We start from the raw sequence: 24,334 nt of genomic DNA on the forward strand, positions 1-24,334 counted from the left end.
TCCCTCTCCCCCTTTGGGTGGTGTTCCCCGCTCGACGTCCTACTAAGGGGTTGACGGCAGCACCACATAGGAGGAGAGGGTTCTTAGCATCGCTCCCGCTGTATCCGGCTTCTGAGGTGAGTGGCCCTCGACTTCCTATCTCACAGAACCTGACAGGCCTGACAGCTCTTAAGAGTCTTTGCTTAGCTTCCTTTTGCCATATCTGAAGATTATCAAACATAGACTGCCTACTCCTTTTCACGAACAATTTATCCTGCAAAAAGTTCAGTTTCTGTTAGTCAAAAGTGCCTGTCAAAGGCCACTGTAACTCAGCATTGTCCCTCATATGTTTGTGCCATAACGTACGAAACATAATAGGGCCAAGGCCATGCTTCACATACATGTCAAAATTTGGGGTGCCTTCTGGAAGTCCAGGCTGCCTCTACTCCAATCAAGCATCTGCAGAGCAGCAACGGCATCCCAAACAGCAGAATTTACTAAAACAGGGCATCTTCAAGAATAAAGAGAGACAAATTCGCTACTTGTACCTGACAAGCAACTTACCAACTCCTCCCCACAGGTTCGTCCTCGGACTGTATTGAAAGTTCAAAACCCAAGAACCGGTCCGCAGACCACACCAGTTCCTCAAACCAGACTCCGTGCCACAAATCTCAAACGCTAATCAACCCCAGGCATTTTCAGGAAAAGGCCAAATTATCAATTCGCCTGCCAGAGGGTCCGCAGACGCCCTGTATCTCCAAAGTGGTCCGTGGACCTATCAATTGTACAAACAAACCAAGAATGGGTCTCCAGACCACATCCAAAATTATTCAACACAGCGCCATATTCACCAAGAATCAAGACAAACTCTACTGGAGCACACAGGTCAGATAAAAGTTATTCTCCACTGCCGACTCTTTGGACCAAATGGCCTGGTGCAAGGGTTTCGCCTTTCGGGACCCAACCCGGGATGACCACTAGATGAGGCACCGCCCGATCAGACAGGCGGGGCAGCTGCAAGAACTAAGCTTTGTTGTGTGGGGATCCCCGATCTGCCCGTCCAAACTGACGCGGCCCCGTCCTCCACACCCGATTCCAGCGAGAATGGGACACTCGATGGAGTCCCTGTTCAGGTGCGAAATGAAGACGATGTGACCCGTTTAGGGTCACCTGGGTCACTTATGACCACCTCTTCGCCTTCCTAATAAATGAAGAGTCAAGAAAACAGTAGAGAATACAAACTATTAGAAATGCGCTGCAGCGTAGTCCAGTCGGACTAGCCTCCTTAGACGCTACCGAGGGACTGACTCTGTACGGTAACACAAAATATACATTTTCAACACCTCTAAGGTCCCGCCCAAACTGGAATTTTCCAGCTCAGGCCATGGTGAACAAAGAAGGCAAACAAATATGAGAGATGGCACAGAACTGGGTACATGCTATCTCGACCCCAAGGCCACTCGGCCTGTTTCTACCATTATAAGATGTGGGAACAAGTCGAACTAACAGCAAAGGTATGCAACAATAGATAGTACATTCATTAGTGCAGCGAAGCTTCAACCTTGAGAAGTACAAGCTGGAGGCGCAGAGGCGGCCTCTCTGCTGAGACAAGCATCATGAGACAGATGCTCGATCTTGGTTACAGAACAAGATGGCGTCACTAAAGATGGCGCCATGAATGCTAACTTAACACAAAACAGAGTTTGAATATAGTAAAGGGAGCATTTCAGTTCTGGTTATCATGGAAATAACATTTCAAATCTAACAAGATCGTTGAGGCGTTCTGTAACTACTACACTAAATTGTATACCATGCGAAACCCCAGCCTAGATGAGCCTGACAAAGAGTATCTGGCCCATATAGCGATGAAATGGCTCACTAACTTCGCCCAACGGAACTTGCAGCAGCACTAAAAAGCATGGCAGTCGGGAAAGCGCCCGGTTCGGACTGGCTTACTGAAGCCTTCTACAAAGCTTATCAGAAACAGCCGATATCGCATTTAATTAATCTTTTTACCGAAATGGCTGGTGACGGCATAATGCCGCCTACCATGCATGAGGCTACCTTAATTGCCCTGCTGAAGCCAGGAAAAACACTGACGCAATGCGCCTCATACAGGCCCCTGCCCTTACTCTATACAGAACACTAAACTGTCTTTTTAGACGCCGCGAAGACATTTGACTCTGTTGAATGGAAATTTGTCTACGCAGTACTCAAGCGAGTGGGAGTGGATGAGGTATTCCTTAAACTAGTAGATGTTTTCTACACACAACCCACTGTGAGGGTGAAGATTAACGGTCAAATTTCTAAAACAATAGATATCAGTAGGGGCACTGGGCAGGGCTGCCCGCTTTTGCCAATATTGTATGCGCTATTGGCAGAAACCCTGATATGTGTAATAAGAGAATATCACTCCCATAGAGGCATCCGATTCCTGCATTTACAACCTGGTCATATCAGCATATGCAGATAACATGTTATTATACATACGGAATCCAGAACATAACATTGAGCCACTACTACAAGAGGTTGAAAGATTTGGGCAACACTCGGGTTTAGGTATAAACCGGCACAAATCAATAATCACTCCCCTTACTCCTAGTACTGTCCAAACTAATATGGAATTTAATGGTTCCCTGTGACATGGATTTCAACATCATAATGACAGCCCTCAAAATACTCTGCACAACTTTACCATTGTTAGGGACACCAGGATTATGTAGCATGAATATGAGGAAAATATACAAGTTATGCAACTAGAAACAATATTTTGTAGCAGTGAGCAAATTATGTGACAAATGCAGTAAATCCCTAAAAATGTAGTAAACACTGCAACCACAAAATCGCATAAATCACTGGCCCTCATGGCTGTCCACTGTTTCATCAACAAACTGTTCCCGAAAGATGACCCTCCGGATGTTTTTGACATCGTTCGACTTAGATTTACAATGACTGTGGAATGACTTATTATTATTGTGTACTATAAGATTATTATTTGCATATGATGGATTGGTGTACAATAATCTATTATTGTGAAGAATGACGCAGATGAATTGACACAGAAGAGATATGGGGTTAATGCAGCTCTTTTCCACTCCCTCCTAACCTCCCCGCTTTCCTCTTTGGTTATTTCCCCCTGTTAAGTTAAAAGATAAATAATCTGTGGTTACAATTTTATAAATCTACTTAGTAGAAGAAGCCTTACAACAATGTCGGAAGGAGGCCTTAGAACAACGCTTAGGAGGATCATCTGTTGATATGTAACACGCATATCTTGCGTATATAGAGATCCAGCAAACGGTTCTGAATACGGATGTATAATGGCTGTATTAATTGTATACCTACCTGCTAAATGATTACAGTTGACAGACAATGTTGGTATATCCAATGACCTCACACAACGTATAACCTGTGATTTGACACCAACTGATTCTACTGTTAACATCATATATTTGTATTGTAACATGTATACTTAAAAAATGATAATAAACCGATTTAAAAAACAAACAAAAAACTGTTCCTGAAAGGTAAATGGAACTTTAAAAAGTCTATTTCCCAACCTTGTACATTCCTACCTAGACTTTGAAAAAAAGAGCTCTTTACAAGGTAAATACTCCGCAATAAACATGCATGAAAAAATACGTAATGGGTAAAATATGTAATACGCCCCCAAGGTTCTGGTGACATTTACAACCACTCAACTTTCGGCTTGGAGGTTTACAATGTCACAAAAACCACTTAAAGCTAATAATGTACTATATTACAATTATACAATATATATTATTTATCTATCTATATATTCATAAATATAGATATATACATATTAATGGGACATCGCTCAAAATATGTACGACGTTATTGGTCACAGCATAAGTGATGCCACATGTGATGTCGTGAGTGACATCATAAGCAGTGCACAGAAAGAAGTAGTCATGGTCCACAGCTCACGACAACAAATGTTTTTTTTTTAAATTACTTAACACTGATCTTTGGATTTTTCAGCAGGTTTGTGGGTTTTATTAATGATGTACGTGATCAAAGTATTAAGGGTTTTGCTGTACCTATGCTCCCATACTGCAGTGATGTCTCCTTTAGACTTGTCCTGGAGCCTGTGAGCTCGGCACATGGCTTTTAGCCACCCATTCCACAAAACCACCAGAGCTAGATACTACTACTAAATGCCTTTTGTGAATTCCGAAAGTCGTAAAATTAGGATTTTGTCTCGATTTAGTAGTAGTAAAGTTAGGAATCCTAACTTTACTACTACTAAATGACTTTTGTGAATACCGAAAGTCGTAAAGTTAGGATTTTGTCTCAGATGACTTTTGTGAATCGGGCCCACAGCTTTTAGTTCTACTTTGACTACATTTTAGACTCAGTTTCCATTTTGTCTGAGCATGAAGGTAACGCCCGGTGGCTTGTGAGCAGGGCGAGGGCTTTATCTACAGAGTCCCGCGACCCCAGAGCTCAGATTATGGCACTGGCCGTGACCTGTGGGCAAAGCAAAATAGAAGACATGACTTGTGACTCTGCACAAAAATTGCTGGGTTTGCTTCCAGTTACTTCCAATAGCTAATTCCACTGTACCTGCAGCAACTGTGCAAGGTCTTTAGGTGGCTCTTTTAAAAAAAAAATTACGGAGTGTGTTATTGCTTCTAAATAAATCTCCTTGTGGCAAGTTCATTAGAAAATGCCATCTTTTGGGACTCTTTACTACTTACTTTCCAACCTGCACAGAATTTAACAAGCTCAAAAGTAGGTGTACGTATTTTCCTTTTATAAAGATTCATGCTGATTTATCATATTGGGTGTAAGCAGACCAGCAATGCACACAGCACCAGTGTGTATCATTATCGACTGGTATAGGGGGCAGAGCAGGGACCTTGCTGCCGAATTGTCTAAATGATTACATAACTGTGAATGAAGCAGTAAAAACGCAAGAAGGAAAGTGATCTTGAGATACGGAAAGACATAACGCTCGCCTATTTTGGAGTGGCTGTCAATAGAGCATTACTGATTATATTGTTAGAAACTACAAACATACCATGGCATTGACATTTTATCACTGAAAGGCTGTTTAGACTTTACATCAGCACCTATTGCTGCTGTAACAAGTAAAACTTTGTTTGCAATAGTGCGATCCTTTACCCATCCCGCAGCCCTACAGTCTGAAATACCCCCCTCTCAAGATCTCTGCGACAAAATTGCAGATTTCTTCGAAGAGAAAATCAATTTGATCCAGAAGAACTTCCCCACCTACCAACGATCCCAGCCACCAGCGAGAGAGGAACCAACAGATAATACCCCAGCTCATCTAAGGACCTTTTCTCAGGTCACTCTTGCACAATCCAAGGAAGTCATTTTAGCTTGCAAATCAGGCTCTCCCACGGATTCCTGTCCTCCGAGCATCCTACATCAGCTGATTGATACCGTCAATCCTGTTATCAACAAAATAGTCAATACTTCCCTCAGTACTGGTATCGTCCCTAGTGCATGGAAACACGGCACCGTCAAACCTTTGACGAAAAAACCTAACAAACCCCCTTCCGATCTGACCAACCTACGCCCTATTTCCCTCCTCCCAGTCCTGGGCAAGATCACAGAACAAATAGTCTACAGGGAACTCAAAGCCCACCTGGAAGCAAATAATATCCTCCACCCCCAACAATCTGGATTCCGTCCCCAGCACTCCACAGAAACAGCCCTGATCGAGTTGACCGACTCCATAAAAACCCTCCAAGATCAAAGGAAAAACGCCGTACTGATTTTGTTGGACCTCACGGCAGCGTTCGACACAATCTCCCATCAAATACTCCTAGACAGACTTAAGGGCATTGGCATAGCCGACAGGGCATTGGACTGGATAATATCCTTCCTTTCCGAAAGAACACAATCTGTGAAACTAGGACCCTTCAACTCCACAAAGAAAAAGATTGGATCAGGAGTCCCACAGGGCTCTATCCTAAGCCCTTTGCTTTTTAACGTCTACCTCATACCTCTCATCTCCCTGATCGAATCTTACGGTATCATTGTTACATCCTACGCCGACGATACCCAACTCATAGTCCCGCTAGAAGAGAACACCACGACGGCTGAACAAAATTTAACCAACTGTCTGAAGGAAGTCTTCCTGTGGATGGAAACCAACCACCTCAAATGTAATACAGGGAAGACAGAAATCCTCCCCATAGGGAGAAACGTCAACTTCCATCCCCACCTTTGGTGGCCAAAGGACTCTACAGCCCCCCCACAGACCGTAACCACTGCAAGAAACCTAGGAGTCACCTTTGACACTGACTTGTCCTTTGACCATCATGTCAGGACAGTCGCAGGATGCTGCTTCGGAATCATCAAGTCCCTCAAAAAATTTTTTGATTTCCTTCCAATTGAAGCAAGAAAGACGGTCACAGTGGCACTAATCCTTTCGCGTATAGACTACTGCAATGGCCTCCTGGCAGGTGTGAAGAAAACCACACTCAAAAAACTCCAGAGCGTCCAGCACTCGGCGGCGAGGCTAGTGCTCAAACTCCCCAGACGATCTTCAGCCTCCTCCGCCCTGAGAACCCTCCACTGGTTACCTTTGCACAAAAGGATCCTGTTCAAGATCCTAACCGTGGCCTTCCGGGCTTTCAACCAGATTGGTCCCAAGTACCTAGTTAAACGTTATCGCCACTATAACCCACACAGGTCCCTGAGATCCTCCAACAACAACCTTCTTACAATAGGAAAGTTCAACCTAAAAACCAAAGGGGGAAAAACTCTCACCCACCTATCCTCCAAAGCATGGAACGCCATGCCCCAGCATCTGAGATTCCTGACAAAGGAATATACATTCAGGAAACAACTGAAAACATGGATTTTTAGCTTATCAGATGAGTATGTGCGCGATACCATCTAGTCCCGCCCAAATCCTTCCCCTCCACTCACCTTCCAGTCAGCGCCAGGATGCTTCTTCCGAAGCGACAGTCGCGCTTTATAAATATCGCTTCCATTCCATTCCATTCCATTCCATTCCATTCCAATTTTTTTAAGAGCAACATTGTTGTCAGTATAAATTGAGTAGAAATTTAAGTTGTCTGTAATGTCACTTACTGTGAAGTTGCAGGACTGAAATAGGAACAACTCAGCTTTAGTAATATTCTCAATCGCTGGTCTCAGCTTCTTCCCGGCAATGGTGACCATCCTCTCCAGCTCCTTCCGCATAAAATACAGGCTCCATAATTCTAAACACCAGTTGTCCTGTGGAATGACGAACATCAAAGTAAATATTGTCCTTTTTTTATTACTGTTATTGCAATTTCCATATTATATAAAAACAACAACCCCCTCTACATCCCCTTCCACCCTACACATAAGGTGACACTCCCAAATATTTTCATCATATATCATCACAATAATAAACACTGCATCGAGCAAATTGCTAAAGTGAATAGTAATAAAAATAGGAAATTCATTATAAGACAATACAAATTTCATGAAAGATGAAAAATGCCAGTTCTGTCTTAAGTGCATAGTGCATAATCAAACTCAATGCAAAGCTATGACCTAGAGCAGGTTCATTCTTTCCTGGTTCAGAGAATCCTTTTCACCTATCGGCGACTCAACCCAATTGGTCAGAGGTGTCCAGATTCTCAACCCTTTTTTCCAGGAACATACACCGCTCCTCGAATATTTTTCTAGGTTATGTACCGCCAATAGCCGGGCTAACCATAGCTGACATGCAGGTGAATTCAGATCCAACCAGACAGAGACAATACATGCTCAGAAGATAGTCACTGAGATAAATAGAAGGGGTCTTCCCATCTCACTCCCTTTCTTGCACCCCTTATAAAATTAGCGCCAGGTTAAGAGGCTTTTAGCTTCAGATTATAATTTAAAAATCTCAATATCTCCTCTTTCACAGTTGACAATACTCTGCAGGTAGCATACATATGTACAATATCAGCGCCATACATCTGACATCTATTTAGTCGCCACATTTGAATGTTTATTCCTTTGCTGAGGTTTCCACAATCACGGCTTCAGCGACCGCTACCCCCAGTTGCACCTCCGCTACCTTGTCTCCCTGCTGTGTAGCCATAACGATTTTTTCTTATTCTACTGATGATGCTGCAAACAAATTGCCCACTGCAAGGTCTACCCCCATATCCCTGTTTTCCCTATGTCCCAAACCACCCCTAGTGGAGCGCTCCCTATATTTTCTTACAGAAAAATAGGTATCTGTAGTGTTGCCTGAGTCGGGCCCGACCACTTGTTACAGGGGTCCCAGGCGAGGGGTCTTGAAACCTCCCCCTGAGCGTGTACACTGTGGGCGCGCCTTACCTCCTGACGGAAGGCACGCCCGTGAGAGAATAAAGAGCCCAGGGCGCTGGGCGTGGAAGGCATGTTGCTGACCACCACCAGAAGCACACATGTGGTCCAGCTTATTTCTAGGCCCTAGGCCTGAACTCGACAGTATCCATTTATTCATATGTTCACAGTATTCTTCATTAACTTAGAGAGCGTGTTCAAAGCTCTAATGGGTGCTTTTTCAAACAAATCCTCTATTCATTATTTCCAACACTAAGGGGTTATAATCAGACATGAGTCCCTCTAAGGTGCGCGCACCTTAGTGACCCCTAGCGCAGTGTCCTCACATCCCGGGAGAGCAGGAAATTACCATTTTTCGCGCCACTCGCATTTTAAAAGAAAAAAATGTATTTCCTGGTTTACGAGTACACATTCCACAGCAAGTGGCTCTTGCTACATTTGATTCTTAATGGGCTGCAGGCTGTTTGTCGGGCTTTGAGACCATAATGGCTGGCAGGCGGCGCATCTGCCCAGAGGGTCTGCCTGCATGCTCCCGTTTCAGGCCATTGGGCCTCCCTGTCTCGCCGATGGGGCCGCAAGCGTGCCCCTGCTCCCTGACTGGCGCGACCGGAGGGGGCACAGTGACTGCCCATGTCCTTGCGGTGGCGGGTCTTGTGCAGACGGTGGCGTCACTAGGGGACTGCGGGGGGTGCGGACCGCACCGGGTGACACCATCACATGGGGTGACACCGTGACACCAAAATGCAAAATATTTGCCACTGGATTCAAGATAGCCATCGGGCAAAGTTTGCGCACGATAAGATTTATTTCATTCATTCATGAGGGTTATGAACCCGAAACCGGTCCCAGGATGCTTGTTTCCGGTCCAGGGAAGACATGGCTTGGCAGTTCGGGCTGGACTGTTCACACAGGCACAGGGTCAGACTGATTTGCATATGGCCATGTCTGAACTGGGGTGGTGGAGTGAGCTAAAGAATGATGATGGTTTAAACCCAGATCAGTTGACTGGGGGTGAGTGTTTGATTTGCTCAAACGCTCCGTCCATCATCCCCTTTGGTATCGCTTTGTTCCCCTAAGTTGGCAGGGTATGCCCAGACGTGGGTCCCTTGCTCACTTTGCCACTGGATTCAAGATAGCCTGGCTGATGAGGGTTATGAACCCGAAACCGGTCCCAGGATGCTTGTTTCCGGTCCAGGGAAGACATGGCTTGGCAGTTTGGGCTGGACTGTTCCCATGACGCACAGGGTCAGACTGATTTGCATATGGCCATGTCTGAACTGGGGTGGTGGAGCGAGCTAAAGAATTATGATGGATTAAACCCAGTTCAGTTGACTGGGGGTGAGTGTTTGATTTGCTCAAACGCTCCGTCCATCATCCCCTTTGGTATTGCTTTGTTCGCCCTAAGTTGGCAGGGTATGCCCAGACGTGGGTCCCTTGCTCACTTTGCCACTGGATTCAAGATAGCCTGGCTGATGAGGGTAATGAACCCGAAACCGGTCCAAGGATGCTTGTTTTCGGTCCAGGGAAGACATGGCTTGGCAGTTCGGGCTGGACTGTTCCCATGAGGCACAGGGTCAGACTGATTTGCATATGGGCATGTCTGAACTGGGGTGGTGGAGTGAGCTAAAGAATGATGATGGATTAAACCCAGATCAGTTGACTGGGGGTGAGTGTTTGATTTGCTCAAACGCTCCGACCATCATCCCCTTTGGTATTGCTTTTCAAAAGCGGCAGCAGCGCGAAAAACGGTAATTTCCTGGTTTGCGAGTACACATTCCATAGCAAGTGGCTCTTGCTACATTTGATTCTTAATGGGCTGCAGGCTGTTTGTGGGGCTTTGAGAACGTAATGGCTGGCAGGCGGCGCATCTGCCCAGAGGGTCTGCCTACATGCTCCCTTTTCAGGCCATTGGGCCTCCCTGTCTCGCCGAGGGGGCTGCGAGTGTGCCCCTGCTCCCTGACTGGCGTGACCAGAGGGAGCACAGTGACTGCCCATGTCCTTGCGGTGACGGGTCTTGTGCGGACAGTGGCATCACTAGGGGTGTGCGGGGAGTGCGGACCGCACTTGGTGACACCGTCACATGGGGTGACACCGTGACACCAAAATGCAAAAAATATCTGTTCTGTTAGTTATAAACACAAAAACGTGTTATAGTTTTGTTTTGCGTCAACCCTAGTGATGCAGCTGCTGAGCCTCTGCTTTAAATCGCTACATAAATCAGGAGGAACCCGTTACCCGGCCGCCGGCCAAGATTATTGTCCAATTAGCTATACGACGTTGGTGTCTGGACGTCAACGACGTTCGAAGCGTCACTCACGCAAGGAACGCTTTTGCGTGAAGCACCGACCGAGAAATTAAGTTAAAAGCAGAAAATCCACGGTACAGGTGAGGGGCAGGTAAGGAAAAAAGTTGCGCGTCGAAGTGGGGTGGGTGATTTAAAAAATGCCACATACACCACCAACCGGGCTGTATATCCTGGCTGACCTCCTACAAATGGGAGCTTGCAGGTGACTGACCGCACGCCTACTTTTCCCATACCAATCTGATAATATTTCATCCAACTCAGATATTTTTCTCTTTGTACTCTGGCACTTGTAGACCTGGTATTTTTGTAGGCTAAAGTGGATTACATGTGACAGAATACAAAGAAAACCTCAAATGATGAATAAAGTACTCTGAGACCTGGGACACGTGATGGTTCTAGTCTGAGCCCATAATAGCATGGCAGGAAGTCTAACATCCAAAAATGATCAGTCAGCAACTGAATTGAAGCGAGTGATACTTTAGATAGGAAGCTAGCAAAAATGCACATTGATAGCCACTCGGTGTCATCTGTAATTTATGAAGCGTTTAGTTATGTCTAGCTTAGCCAATGCAATTTGCATGCTAGGTATATTCAAGGCTTTTTCTAGAGGAAAGACTATAAGTCCCAGAATGCAATGTGTCATTTTTAGCTACAAAGCTGCAGTTGGTTAAAGATGCCGCACAGGGCATGGGACGTTGGGAGAAAGTTCAGAAATGGCACAGATTTAAGCAAAAAATAAGGAGCCCCGCATTAGTGTGCCACTCTGTACCATTGGAGACAGGGTGTTCGAGTCCTCGGCTTTGCTTAATCAATCTAGTGCATTCTGGGAGTTGTAGTTCTGAGTCATGTCAGTTGGTGAAAACAATTGAATTTCCGCAATTGTCTCATTTTACACGCATGTGTCAATCTCAGCATCCTGCCCACAGCGCACTGTCATTGTGGTGTCTTCCGCAGACAATGCTTTGGGGTTGAATGCCGACCCTAAGATTCAAGTGTTCATCTGTACATAATATGATGACTTGCAAGCAGTGTTGTTTAGGGCAAGAAGCCAAAAACAAATTTTTATGGTCGTAACCTATATACAGCTCTGTAGTAAACCCTTCCAAGTAGATATGTGGAACTTTCTTGAGGAGGAGTTCAGAAGTGTTGCAGTAAAACAGTGCAATTTTTTATTTAATGCTTTATTTTGTCATTATTTTCAGAAGTGTGCTAATTATGTGAGTGAAGTCTTATGCAGAACCCTTTCATTGCCTTGTCTGTAGCTCACGACTCTTCCCACTTTTCGGCCCTGATGCAGTGTTTACTTTGTAGATGCGCAATATTTCACTATGACTGGTAATTGGTGCAGAAAATAGATGCACCACTTGACTTTGGAATTGGAGTAATGTTGTCAATGTTGTTGTTTTCTTTTTTTGTTCGTTTCATTTCAACAACCTGAAAGGGGTGTAAAACTCCTTATTTTAACATACCCCGTGCATAAAGCTGTCCGGGCCAAGTAAAGGAATTGTAGTATTCTGTGAAATTACCAGAAGTTTGCACAAGACAAACCCACATTTGTACACCTTATGTTTCTTAGCGTACTAAATAGCAGGGCTTGCTTAACTTTACCCATATACCCCCCTCTGGAGAATGATCACTGAGCTGTTTCTGATTGGGGTGGGGAGAGCTCTGGACTAAACAGATATTTAGCACCCTCCCTGTAGCCTTCCTTCACAAAGATGTCTACCTAAAACCTATTCTGAATGGTTCCTGCAATCACTCCTCCAGATCAGAAAGGGTTCAGAGGTGGTGACACCATGAGTTACCGCACTGGGTGACACCAACCCTAGTGACGCCGCTGTGTGCAGAGCTACATTTGGTGCGGCAGGTGAACCGGGTCTCTAGGGCGTACGAAGACTTTCGAGCCAACAATAGGGGGCGCCAGGTTTGGCCGGGAGGCTCATTGCAGAAGTAGCCTCATATAAAAGTGACACCGTCAGACAAAAATGTTTATTATGCACTTGACTTTTGTTTACACCAATGGAAACCCAGAACCAGGCTTTGAGCGGGGAGCATTTTCACTTAAATAAAGCTCAGTTGCTAGGAGTGTGGCTTTGGGACAGGTTAAAGATCAGAGCGATTATACATGAACCGGATGGGCGAAGGGAGGGGGGGGAGCGGGTGTTTCACCCTGCCCCTCATCATGTTGCGGCTTGACAAACTGGGTGCTGCTTGAGTGCGCGCCTCCATCGCATCTGACACATTCCATGGAGAGGGAGTTGGCCTCATTCAGAGCCAACAGTGGACCACTTCCAAAGCATCGCAGTCTCAGAAACAAGTGGAGAGTTAAACTACTTACATTCCCTTTTGTTGCTTCTGTCCCTCCCCTTTGCCATCATGTCTCCCACTGTTTACCTTCTCTTCGTCCACTCTTTCTTTTTCTCTTATGCACCTTCCATTCTCCTGTACTTCCGTTTTTACCCTTGTCCACCACTTTCCACTTTGCTGTGAATTCATGCTCATGTCTAAACGAATCCTGTGTTTCTCCCGGTGGCCCTTCCGGGCCTAACACCCCAGATGGAGCCTTTGATTCTGAGTTTAAATAAATTCAGCGTTTGACAAAGTTCGGTATAATGGTGCATAACGTAGCTCGGATGTTTTGCCCGGAAGATTTAGTGGTGTTTTACCATGGGGCAGTGTGTGAAGTTTCTCAGTTTACGATAAGCGCTATCACACCTAAATGACAGAAGCAGCAAAATATCAGTTGAGTGTCACACTATGCGATGCACATATTTTTAGCTTAATTGCTTTTAAGGCATGCCCTTAATTGCATCGGTTACGTCCCTTTGGGAGACACCCTCGTTTTTTCATCCCACTCAAAGCCCTGGTCTACACGCGCGGTCGGGTTCTTGGCGCACATAGCCTTGGCTGCAGCGCACAGAGACCTTACTCTGCCGCACACAGAGGAAAATAATTAGAGGGAACATTGGACATGACTCTTGGGTAGCTTTCAATATCACATTCTTCTATAATTACATGGGAAACAGAAAAAAATCTAACCGGGCGTGAGATTGATGTGGCGCAGAGAAAGATGAAAACCCATGCTCGGCGGGTCATATAGTCTGCCATGCATCCACTAATCCGTGGTCTTGACAGAGCCTCCTTAAAGACTGAAACACTAGGTTTTCTCCCAGTGTATACATAGTGGCCCTCCAGAGACCTATTCCCAGGTACAATATTCAAAAGCCCTCACAGGATAATATGTAAGGGCCAAATTTCCAATTTGTTCGAAAGCTAATTGAATAGCCCGGGATAATCTAAAATGCACCCATAAGCAGAGCATAAAGTAAATCTTTTACTTTAAACTGATTACATGTATTACGTGCTAAAATTGCAACTCCACAAGTGCATGTACTTTGCGATGTATCCCCAATCACCTTAAAGCCAAGAAAATCAAGCAGCTGTCAGTGTGATCCCTCAATATGAGTCTCTTGGAGACAAACAATATCTGCGTTTAACATTCGAAGCTCTAATGGAATTCTCCGCGTTTTTCTTCAATCATTCAAACCGCAAATATTAATAGTTGCTATTTGTAACTTACTCTTATCCAGGCTTAAACCGGACCATCAGACTACACTCTTCCCCCAATGAAACCACAAGTCCAGGATATGAGGACCCTTATGAAGACCAGCCTATCCCCTTTAGGTCAAATCTCAACTGTTTTTGACCACCCAAATGTGTAGTCTCCTGAGGCCCTTCCCCCAACCACACCCCCTCCCACCACCAAAACATGAGCAGTGAGGTCCCATGCCTGATTGATGACACCCACAGAAGCACCCCTGCCACATAACCTCTCACTCCGTCCCCGCAATTGAACACACACTAACGAAAAAAGAAAATATAGGGCCTTGACCAATACACCAAACATCCAAACCCCTCAACCTACTTCATAATCATATATAGACCAGAGAGGGTTTTGGAAACAGGATAAATGGCGCTCAGGCAGATAAACGGACAGATGAAGTAAGAAGAACAAAGAACCAATGCTTAACGGTGCAAACAGGTCAGGGGAATACCCAAAACCCCTGTATAAGGTGTGGGCGAAAGCCCATACCAGAACAATTGTAAGCAAATCCTGTGCACACGTGACAATTTTGTTAATGAGATCACAGAAAGAACAACAAAGTTCAATGAACAATGGAGAGATGTTGTTTTAATTCAAAAGATGTTTTCATCAGTACAAAGGGCGCCAGCCGACACGTGTTTCGTCAACAGTAGAACAACTGTGACTCTTCAGGGCACGTTACATACAGGCCATTGGTTTCCTGGTCGCACCGACCCATGGGAGACCGCTCTACTTTTGATCCCTACGGCATTTCATTATTTCTCCTGACATTGCTCATCGTGCCCTGAAGAGTCACAGTTGTTCTACTGTTGACGAAACACGTGTCGGCTGGCGCCCTTTGTACTGATGAAAACATCTTTTGAATTAAAACAACATCTCTCCATTGTTCATTGAGCTTTGTTGTTCTTTCTGTGATCTCATTAACAAAATTGTCACGTGTGCACAGGATTTGCTTACTACTTCATAATCAGCTCAGCTTTCAACCACACCCAAAAATGAGAAGGAAATTAAAAAGTATGTTCTCGCCCCTGTATGACCAGTAACTCTATTTACTTGTGGCAGTAGCCATCCCTCCGGCAAGCCCCTTTAGATATTCCTGGGCCTGTATCTCAGATGTAAAACTACAAGTGTGCCAATTCTTAACCGTGCGAAGTTTTGAAGATATACTTTGGCTCCGATTTTCTGAAAAGGGCTAACGAGCTTTTCGCAAATGCTACCGCCGCTCTACAGTAGCATGCGCAAAGTCAGGCCTAATCAAAAGGAAATCCCCTCATGCTCTCTTTTTCCATTGGGACAAGCCAAATTATAAGCTACTTGTCATAACAAAAAATTCCCAAAGTATACAAGAATAGCTCATGGCCTCTCTAACTCATTAGCCTGACGTTTCTTCACCATTAGGTAATTCCTGGAAAGGCACCTTTCAATAGCGTTACCATAAACGCTCTATGTCACTCCCATCCACCCCTTCCGGAATCAAAAAAATCCTACATTGCTCCTGCGTTGTCTATTTTCTTGATCTTTAAGTTTCCACAACACATCCTTCATCATTGCTTCTTGGGATGAATGTCTGAGTTCTCCATGCATTAACCTCAGACTCATGGCACTCAGTCTGTCCTTTCACTATTGAAATCCTTTCCGCAATGTCCAAGCACATTAATTTTACCTTTCTAACAGTTCCATGCAGTTTTTTTGAAGCTCTACTAGCATGTCGGCTTCCACTCCGGGTTTCTTTCTGAAGTTGTTTAATTGATTGAAGATTACTGCGAGTGTTGACTCTATTGTACCAGATGACCCAGTTACTGCATTCTCCAAGGCCTTACAGCTCCTTCTCATTTTGTTCCTTTGGATATACCAACTGAGAAGCGGAACAGTCCCATCTCAATTTCTCCGTGGAGATTCCATTGATTCCGTCAAGTTCCCCGATGCTCCCACCCCTGCCCTCTCGGAAACTCTTCTCTCTCTTCTTTTTCTTTGTTGACAATTTGCATTGGGTTAGAACAGTGGACTTATCCAGAATACTACTAATGGAACACTCAGAGGCCAGATCATCTATGGATGAAGATGGTGTGCTACAGAGGTTAGATGTATCGGAGTCATCAGTCAGTGAGAAGAACTTCTCCCCTATGCCAGGGGACCTACCTACGTTGTTGTTTTCCCCACCACTCCACTTACGGGTCCGAGCAATGACCATCAGAGATCCATAGCTGATTAAGGCCAGGTTGCTCCCTCCTCTTTTTGGCTCCTCATTCCCTGGGCGAGGGAGGAATGGGGGATTCACATCCTGTTCTAGCTCCTCAGCCACTGCTTCATCTTGCGCTTTACTAGGAGCACCCAAATGTGCCCTCCCTGAATTCTGATGGTCTTCTGAGGTGTTACTTGGCCCGCTCACTACCTCCTCCACACCTTCTCCAGTTGCCACGGCAGGAAACCTCAACGGTACCTCACCCTCACTCGTAGAGAAAATGTCCTCATGTCCTTCTAATGTTGCAGAATCCATACTAGCCTTGTTCCTCCCTCCCCCCCACCTCCCTCTCAGCTTTTAGGCCGCTAGTGCAGGCTTTGGGGAACCTGTTTGCAATCAGAGGCTGAGAAGTCCCTCAGTCACAATGTAATGAGCCCCTATCTGCCCGTTGTGTACCTTTCTTTGAAGCTTGCCCATCTGTTTCAGATTTGACCTTACAAGCAACGTCCTCTCCTTTTTTTCCAAGCCTTCAACTCCTTACCCGGTTCGCGTCGTGTAGATATAAGGGCAGGGGTGGTAATCATGCTCACAGCCATTGGCCATTTAAGCCCCCGGCCTGGTATCTTGCATGTCAGATGCACCACCAGTAACGGGGGGAAAAAAATGACAAACCAGACGAAGCCCTGTGCTGCTTTGATTACCACAGTGAGCATGAAGCAGTCCGACACACTTTCGGCTATTGCGTCTCAGCATCCTCTCACTGCCGTTCCGATTCCAGCGTTGGCTCCTCCATGCATGCTCTTTCAATGCCACAAACCAGACTGATTAGCATGGCAAGGCGAAAGGGGAGCAGCAGGCAACGCGGCGTATCACTTGGGCGCCATCTTGCTCCTGCAGTAAGTATTTTTCCAGAGGATTTCAATTGAGTGGAATAGAGACCTCGCTATGTTGTACAATGTTTAATTAGAATAGACCCACTTTACAGCAAAACATTTCTATGCAGTTCAACAAGAATGAAGCACATACTGCATAGATCTTTATAGACCACTTAAAATATTTTTTCATTACATTTCATTTTCAATGCGAGTGATCCAACCCAGGGGTAGAGGACTTATTGTCCTATTATTCTATATACATTTTTTATTAAAATAATCCCCGTCTCCATCCCCCAGCGGGAAGAGAAGCAGTACTCCAACAAGGGAAGTGTAATGAATAACAGGGATCAGCAATTGTTAATCTGCTTTGTTACTATCAACATCTAAGATTACATAGCAAACAAGGAAAAAGATTTTAGTCACTACTATCAGGCCAGTTTACCTAGGTGCATGGAACTGTGAAGAAACTAGGCTCTTCTTGTGAGAAGTATCGCTATGGTAGTTCTAGAGAGTAAACTCAGGCAAAGATAGCAGAGTGTTGTACTGGGTCAAAGAAAAGCATAATTCCAATGAGTTGACAGGAGAGGAAGCTTGGTAATGTACAGTTAATGCATTCTGATGTAGTGTTCTTTAAATAAGTGAGTCTTCAACTCTTTCCTAAATTGTAACAGTGGTGAGGCAGTCTTGGTTGTTTCAGAACACCCTAATCAACAGACTCTACAACATTGGCATACAGCAAGATGCCCTCAAGTGGATCGCCACCTTCCTAATAGGACACACACAGAGTATCCGACTGCCTCCCTTCATCTTCACAACTAAGAACATACAACAAGGATCAACAGTCGGTCCCACCTTATTCAGTTCCTACATGACCTCCCTTACAGATGTCAGAAGGTCCCCTGGCCTCAACATAATCTCCTATGTAGATGACACTCATCGTATCCTCTCACTCACTGAGGACCCTGCTAACGCCAAAACCAACTTCTCCAGCGCCATGACTAACGTAGTGAACTGGATGAGGGACAACTGCCTCAGACTGAACTCTGACAAGACAACACCTCCACTTGGGACCACAGCCGGGGGCCAGTGGAACCTGGACCAACCCCAACAGACCATATTCTAAGGATCATCCTCGACAGCCAACTGACCATGAACAGGCAAGTCAACGCAGTCACCTCCTCCTGCTTTCATACTCTTCGAATGTTCCACATAATCCTGATATGGATCCCTACCAACACCAGAAAGACTGCCACTCAGGCCCTCGCCACCAGCTGCCTCCACTACGGCAGCACCCTCTACACCGGCATCTCCACCCAGCTCCACACCATACAGAATGCAGCAGACAGACTCATCCTGGACCTTCCCAAACGGTCACCCATTACCCCCACCTCAGAAACCTCCATTGGCTCCCCATTCAGAAGAGGTGCCAGTTCAAGATCCTCACGCACACCTGCAAAGCCCTCTATGGTCAAGGACCATCCTACATCAACTGAATTTCCATCAACCCTCCAGACACCTGAGTTCCTCTTTACTCACCCTCACCCACACCAACTTCATCCGACGCAGCCATAGTGGGGGTCGCTCCTTCTCCTACATCGCTGCAAGACATGGAACGACCTGCCACTCCAACAAAGAATATGACCCTCCCTGGTGGACATCAGAAGGAGACTCAGCCCTGGCTTTTTGACGGAGACACAGCCTCTTCAGCGCTCAGATATCCCTAGAGGTGACAGTGCTGCGCTCTACAAATACTGACAGTTTGATTGATTGAGATACCAGGCGAATAGAAGGAGAAGCAAAACACACAAGGTGATGGACGGAATGTTGCACATTGGCAAAACATTCACCCCCAGTCACAGATCTGGGTTTAATCCATCGTTATTTTGCTCACCTCGCCACCCCAGTTCAGACACGGCCATATGCAAATCAGTCTTGACCCTGTGCCTCATGGGAACAGTCCAGCCCGAACTGCCAAGCCATGTCTTCCCTGGACCAGAATCAAGCATCCTAGGACCGGTTTCGGGGTTTCAACCCTCTTCAGCCAGGATAGCTGGACTCCAGTGGCGCAGTGAGCACGGGACCCACGTCTGGGCATACTCTTCCCACATAGGGCGAACAGCAAAACACACAAGATGATGGACGGAATGTTGCACATTGGCAAAACATTCACCCCCAGTCACAGATCTGGGTTTAATCCATCGCTATTTTGCTCACCACGCCACCCCAGTTCAGACATGGCCATGTTGCAAATCAGTCTTGACCCTGTGCCTCTTGGGAACAGTCCAGCCCGAACTGCCAAGCCATGTGTTCCCTGGACCGGAATCAAGCATCCTAGGACCGGTTTCGGGGTTTCACCCCTCTTCAGCCAGGTTAGCTTGACTCCAGTGGCATAGTGAGCACGGGACCCACGTCTGGGCATACCATTCCCACATAGGGCGAACAGCAAAACACACAAGATGATGGACGGAATGTTGCACATTGGCAAAACATTCACCCCCAGTCACAGATCTGGGTTTAATCCATTGTTATTTTGCTCACCACGCCACCCCAGTTCAGACATGGCCATATGCAAATCAGGCTTGCCTCATGGGAACAGTCCAGCCCGAACTGCCAAGCCATGTCTTCCCTGGATCGGAATCAAGCATCCTAGGACCGGTTTTGGGGTTTCACCCCTCTTCAGCCAGGATAGCTTGACTCGAGTCAAGCTATCATGAATCAAGCATTCCCTGGACCGGACTCAAGCATCCTAGGACCGGTTTCGGGGTTTCACCCCTCTTCCGCCAGGATAGTTTGACTCGAGTCAAGCTATCATGAATCAAGCATTCCCTGGACCGGAATCAAGCATCCTAGGACCGGTTTCGTGGTTTCACCCCTCTTCAGCCAGGATAGCTTGACTCGAGTCAAGCTATCCTGGCTGAAGAGGGGTGAAACCCCGAAACCGGTCCTAGGATGCTTGATTCCGGTCCTGGGAATGCTTGATTAATGATAGCTTGGCACACTGGTGATGGTTGGAAAGGAAGGAGAAACACCCTGAAGCCTGTGGTATTATGGGCTTGGCTCTGGAATGGTTGAGGTCTTTTCTTACGGATCGTACATTTCAGGTCTTTTCTAACAATGTAAGATCGCACACACTACAGCTAACCTCTGGAGTCCCTCAGAGCTCCATCTTGAGTCCTTTACTTTTTAATTTATATGTTCGCCCCTTGGCTGACATTGCGGAAAGGTCAGGTCTGACTATCTTCTCTTATGCAGATGATACTCAGATCATCTTATCCCTTTCTCCTGCTCGGCATCAAGATCCTTCCTTATTGCAGTGTGGCTTAAGGAATGTATCTGCCAGGCTGACCAAAAATACTTTGAAGCTTAATGGGTCTAAAGCTGAGGTGCTGATTTTGGGTAACAACCCTGAGCTGTGGGGTATCCAACACTGGCCAGATGACTTAGGCCCTGTACCTGCTCCTGTGTCCAAAGTCAAGAATTTAGGCTTTATTATTGACGTGCTGTCCCATGTCGGATGATCAGCAAGTCTAAGGGACTCACCAACAGCAGGAGAGTCAGAGCAAGCAGGGGAGCCCACTGAAGCAAGAGAAGACCCTCAGGAGGACCCGCAGGCCGAAGGCACAGGAGTCGCAAGAGGACCTCGAGCAGCTCACCAAAGATCAAGGCCCACAGTGCAGAGAATGCAATGAGGACGCTGATCTTGGAGGGAAGAGGTGCTGGAGCTCCTTCTAGCCTGAAGATCTCTGGAGTGCAGAGCCAAAAAGCCTTGGCAACAGCAAGTTGAAGCAGTGCACAGGGGCTGGGTTCCAACGGTTCCGACAAGGGATACAGGCCTCAGTTGCAGAGAGGACAGGTCGGGCATCACAGGAGTTTCTGAACCACCACCTGTGCTGCTGAGCCCCGGTAAGTCTGTAGGACGACAGGAGCAGCAGACCGGTCAGCTTTGTTGCAATACCTGCAGCTGCAGGGGAGTGACTCCTTCACTCCGAGGGAGATTTCTTCAGGTGCCCTGATGTCCACAGGTCTGTTTAAGAACCTGGAAGAAGGGGGGCGTGGCTTGGGAGGCGAGCAAGATGGCGGCACCCTAGCGGAGCTCCGATAACCGACTCTGCTACACCCTAAATATCTGTACTGCCATCCAATCCTACGAAGGTCCTGATACTGGCGCTGTATTGAAGATCCCCCGGGCCAGCCCAGAACAGTGCGGAGCCCCCAAAATGCCACTGTCGAGCCACTATAATCACCAGGGCGAGGGCGGCCTACGCGATGCCTGCTGACACACTATCCCGGCGGGGAGCAAAAGTTGAGTGCGGGGAGGCTGCACGTGAACCTTGAGGTGGAGTGACGCTCCATGCCCATGTGGGACCACTGCAAGACCTGGGTTCAGTTGGTTAGGGCCCCGAGGCTCAGGATTGCGGGGCCGGAGCGGAAGAATAGAAGAGCTGGGATCGGAGATCAAGGGAAAGCAAGGAACTCCGCCAGAGTGATGGCCCAGCGATCCTGGGCTGGAACAGGACACAGTGACGCCAGGGGTGAGACAATGAGCTCTTTCCCCACCTACTTGGTCCCCGTTAATGCTACCTGCGGTGGAGAGGTGTGGATTGACCACACCAGGAGGAGTGGCTGGAGCAGCGTGGGCTCCGAGGCGTTTTCATCCGGGGCTACGTGAGTAGCCATTTCTGTGGACTGGGCAGCAGCAGCGACTGGAGTGGGCCCTGAGAACAGTGTCTGGATGGTGCAGTGGAAGTCGGGAACTCAATAAGCATTGGTGCGAAACGCCACCTTCATAATTAAATGAAACCCCTCATCTGCCTGGAAGCGGTGGTGAGCCCCAGTAAATAGTTGCTCAAGAGAGCCGTATACCAGTGCTCACTACAAGATGGCAGGTGGATGGATAACCATATGATCTGTGACCTCTGACAGGAGATTGGGCGTCTTAGGTGCCCAATAGCAAAAGCAAGATCGTGGCTACGCACCCTTAAGAAGGAGCTACGCCAGGAGTGGAAGGACGGATTTCACCCCCTAGGGGTGCTTACTTCACCACAAGACTCCGGATGCTGCCTATCCCACCGGAGTAGCCAGAATCCTTTTGAAATATTGATCCTTGACTTCCCCGTGGGGAGTGAATAAATTGGGTAGGTGGTGCGAGTCACCTAGAGTGCCCCAAACCAAGAGGTTCATCAACGAAGGAGGTAACGTCGCCACTGGGCCCCAGATGAAGCCGAAGGGGCAACCCGGGACACAGTTGAATAAAATGGACAGATATGCCGTCCCGAAGTCAAAGGCTCTCGCCCTAGAACAGCAACCGGAGGATGCAGCGGAACGCTCTCTGTGCGCAATAATGGCAGCGATTTCGGATCTCAAAGGCACGTTAGGAACCCAAATTGGACGCAGTAACAGTAGACGTGAATCTCCAGAGGGCCGATTTTCACCAGATGGCCAACAGAGTGGCTGCCGCAGAAATGGAGGTGCACATCTGCAGACCAGCACGAAAAACCTTGAGGAGCAACTTCGAGCTCTTACGAAACAACCATAGGGGATGGTGGCTAGACTGGAAGACCAGGAAGGGCGGGCGCGAAGGAATAATATCAGGGTAGTGGGAGTACCAGAAGGAATGGAGGGACCAAGTGTGGATCTGTTCCTGGAAGACTTAATCCTCAACCACTTGAAGCCCCCGTGGCTCTCTACACATTTCAACACAGAATGAGCACATAGGGCGCCCATCCCCAAGCCCAGTGCCCCACTTAGAACAATCGTAGCAAGGCTCCTAAACTATCGTGATAGAGATGCGATCTTGCAGATAGCGCAAGCTCATGGAGATTTGTACCATAAAAATGCGGTGATACGCTTCTTCCTAGATTTCACACTCCAAGTCCAGCGACAGCGAAGAACATTCGAAGGAGTCAAAAGAGAATTACGTTGCAAGGACATTAAATACTTTATTTTATGCCCAGCGAAGTTGAGAGTGGTCGCCTAAGGGAAAACGTGGTACTTCAGCACCGCAGAAGAAACATGGGAGTGGCTCGAAGGCTGGCGCACGGTGAGCCGCAACTCCTAGAGTGAGAGACGACGGAGACCAGCAGCGGACAAGCCTGGGGGACCAGCTGAGAACGGGTCGCAGTTTTCGTCCTAAGATATATCTAGAATGGGGAAATGGCTCCAGCAGGTATGGTGACGATGTAACATTGGCGCCTGGAGATATGTGGGGGGGCACTCTAAACTAGGTGGAAGGTGAGATTGTGTATACAGGATTGTACCCATTGGGACACGTAATTGTCTTATGGCCGGCTGGTAAAGCTCAGCAGGGCTGTAACAGAACTGGGGGGAAACGGGGATGCGTGGGATGTCGGGGAAAGTGTTCCATCTGCTTGGTGCCTGCCAACGCCCGAGCAGTTATTCAGTTAAGGGCGACAGGCAGTATGCGAGTTGGGGAGGTGGGTGGTTGTTTCACCCCCCAGCAGGGTAGCGGGGAGGAGGGAAGCGGGTGTCAGGGTTTGAGGGGTTGTTATAGTTTTCTTCAAAATGTATATTTTCTGTTAGTGAAATGTTGGTATGCAGGATCTATGCAGTACTTAGCAACTGGAAAGAAGTGGGTGATATCTAAAGGTACAGTGATGGTGATACTACATTCTGAATGCCACACCAAAGAATGATGGAGCCACGCCATGGGGAAAATAAGGGGGTTAATAATCTTAGAACTTTGTCTTGGAATGTCAACAGTTTGGCCAATCGTATTAATGGCACTGACGTTTTGCAATATCTCCATAGACATGCTCCAGGTCTGGCGCTGATCCAATAAATGCAACTTAAAGGCAATAGGTACAAAGCACTAAATAGATAAGGCTACAAGCTTGCTGCACACTCAGGTTATACAACAGGCTAGAGAGGGTTAGGGATAATGGTCAAGACCAGTCTCCCATTCATTTTGAGGAAGATTTGGCACGACCCCTTAGGCAGGTATGTGACACTTACTGGAACATGGGAGGGGCAGAAGCTGAATATAGTTTCAGGATACATACCACCAGCCTTACCTGTGGAGTCGCTGTCAGCAATAGGGGCCCTGCTAGTGGACCTCCCTC

The 24,334-nt window shown here is 46.9% G+C and overlaps 1 protein-coding gene across 12 annotated transcripts in view; it reads right to left on the bottom strand.

The window, feature by feature from the left end:
• Positions 1-24,334, bottom strand: part of FLT3LG (fms related receptor tyrosine kinase 3 ligand) — a 786,318-nt gene that overhangs the window by 344,496 nt on the left and 417,488 nt on the right. For all 12 annotated transcript variants that reach the window (XM_085616318.1, XM_085616321.1, XM_085616323.1 and 9 more), the window contains one exon: positions 7,072-7,218. In XM_085616318.1, coding sequence (XP_085472444.1) covers positions 7,072-7,218 — 147 coding nt within the window. The remainder of the gene's footprint in view (positions 1-7,071; positions 7,219-24,334) is intronic.

This window comes from Triturus cristatus, chromosome 7 (genome assembly GCF_964204655.1).
Source record: "Triturus cristatus chromosome 7, aTriCri1.1, whole genome shotgun sequence".
NCBI classification, from domain to species: domain Eukaryota; kingdom Metazoa; phylum Chordata; class Amphibia; order Caudata; family Salamandridae; genus Triturus; species Triturus cristatus.